At 65.3% G+C, this 2012-nt stretch overlaps 1 protein-coding gene across 1 annotated transcript in view; it reads right to left on the bottom strand.

Moving 5' to 3' along the window:
- The window catches only part of VRK3 (VRK serine/threonine kinase 3), a 15567-nt gene extending 15095 nt beyond the window's left edge, over positions 1 to 472 (bottom strand). The window contains exons 1-2 of the mRNA XM_035339818.1: positions 429 to 472; positions 127 to 163 (exon numbers count right to left, since the gene is read on the bottom strand). Coding sequence (XP_035195709.1) covers positions 127 to 163; positions 429 to 472 — 81 coding nt within the window. The remainder of the gene's footprint in view (positions 1 to 126; positions 164 to 428) is intronic.
- Between the last annotated feature and the right edge of the window lie 1540 nt (positions 473 to 2012).

The following is a 2012-nucleotide window of genomic DNA, read 5'->3' on the forward strand; positions in this document are numbered from 1 at the left end:
CCCCCCCCCCCCGGCTGCTCCCTGCCGGCACCGCCGAGCCGTCGGGGAAGGAGCCCGAGCCTCGCCGTGCCGCACCGAGGGTCGCAGGAGGCTGCGGGGCTCCACGGCCGTGGCACGGGGCCGTGCCGGAGCCAGCCGGGCCCCGTCCTGCTGGGCTCGCTGCCTCCCGGTGGGTTTTATCGTTCGGTGTGCCCGGCCTCTCGCCCTGCGGTGGGTTGTGGCTTTTTTTTTTTTTTTTTTTACGTGTTGGCTGCTCGGCGCCTGGCTCCTGCGTTTCCCGCAGCAGCGAGAGGGGAAAGGAAACGCAGCAGCAGGAGCTGCGGCCGCCGGCGGCCCAGGGCAGGCTGTCCTGGAGCTGCTGGGGACAGGATTTCCTGGAGCTGTCGGAAATCGCTCACGGCTCCCAGAAATGCCGGCCAGAGCCTCACCCTTCCAGCACCGGGGGTGTCCTCGCCTGGAACGGGGCTGCCATCACCCAGCGGTCCCTGGCACGGCCGCTGCCCGCCCTGCAGCAGGCACCGTGCTCGGCCCCGGCTGCTGCCTCCAGCCTTCCAGGGATGCTCCCTCCCCGAGCTGGTGGGAGAAGTGATTAAAAAAAAGCCACGTCTGCCATTTCCAGGCCGCGTTCCTATGGCAACAGGACATCAGAAGAGCAGAAATGCAGCGAGTGCTCTGAAATAACCGCTGCTCCCAGGAGCACGTGGCCTTCACCCGGCCCTTCTGGGGGGGTGGCAGCGGGGTCGGGCTGTGGCTGCTGTCCCTGCCCGTCCTCCTGCCCCCATCCGAACCCGCCGGGCCCATCTGCAGCCACCCGGGCACCTTGTGGGCAGGAGGGCGGCTGTGGGGCCAGCCCTGTGCCCATGTGCTCAGCAGGCTCTCCCTCGGCGCTCCGGTGCAGATAGCGGGGTCTTTCTGGGGAGGTGGAACTGAGGGGGCCGCGCGTTACCAGAGCTGTGCTCTCAGAAGCCGGCCATGTTCCTGCTTCCCCCCGGGCTGCGCCTCTGGCGGGGAGAGTCAGTCCTGGCTGGCAGAGCGAGCGCTGAGGTCAGGCAGCACAGCGTCCCTGGAGGGTAAGCTGATCTGCCCCCGCACGGCAGGGTTGCAGGTGAAGTGCGTGGTGTCCTCTCGCAAGGTTCGCGCGGTGCCTCCCACGGTCGCCCGGATCCACCTGTGCACAGCCTCGCTTCCCGAGGACGGCCACCCCCCCGGATCGCTGCAGCGAGCGGCCCCAGGAGCGTGGCCGGGGCCCGCTGGGGCAGCAGAGCCCCGCCGCAGAGCTCACCCAGGGAGCGCCTTCCAAAAAAGGCTTTCCCTTCAGGTTTTGCACGTTCTGGATTGAAAAAATCATTTCTGGGGATGCTCGGAGCCTGGGAAGCCTTTTTTTTCCTTGCGCTCAAGGCTGTAAGAGCAGCCCTGCTGTAACCCTGCTCCTTCCTTCTCTTGTTCCGCAGCCAGCGATCGGTTCAGTGCGGGTTTTCTTGGGACACTTAAAAAAGGGTGGGCAAATTTGGTTGGCAATACCGGAGTTTTCCAGCGTTGCGTAGCGCTGGCGTTACCCAAGAGGTGCTTGACGCTTTCTCAGAGAGGTGACAGCCCCGCTGGGAGCAGCAGTGCCACGCAGGAGGCGTCCGGCTCGCCTCCGAGGGCACGGCAGGGCGAGCAGCAGGTAGGTCGCTGTCGGATTGCCCATGAAACAAAGGAGCAGTGGTTTTGGTTGCTTTGATTCGTTCCCGATGCCCCTCGAGTAAGTGCAGGAGGAGGTTTTTGCGCTCGGGTGGTTTGTGTGGGCGCGTGTGGGGCTGGGGGGGGCCCGGCCCTACCCGTGGCATTTCTGTCCGGGTGTCCCCCTGGGGACGAGAGGGCCCGGGACGTGCTTCAGTCTGTTTTAACAAACCTAGCAGCAACCACCTCTGCAAAATCCCCTTGGCTGTTCCTCCCCTGCCTGCTGCCTGGAAGAGGGGTGGTGTCTGACGGGCTCCTTCTGGAGCTCTTCTTTTTCTGGGTTAGTGCAC

The sequence above is a fragment of the Oxyura jamaicensis genome, chromosome 14, assembly GCF_011077185.1.
Source record: "Oxyura jamaicensis isolate SHBP4307 breed ruddy duck chromosome 14, BPBGC_Ojam_1.0, whole genome shotgun sequence".
Lineage (NCBI taxonomy): Eukaryota > Metazoa > Chordata > Aves > Anseriformes > Anatidae > Oxyura > Oxyura jamaicensis.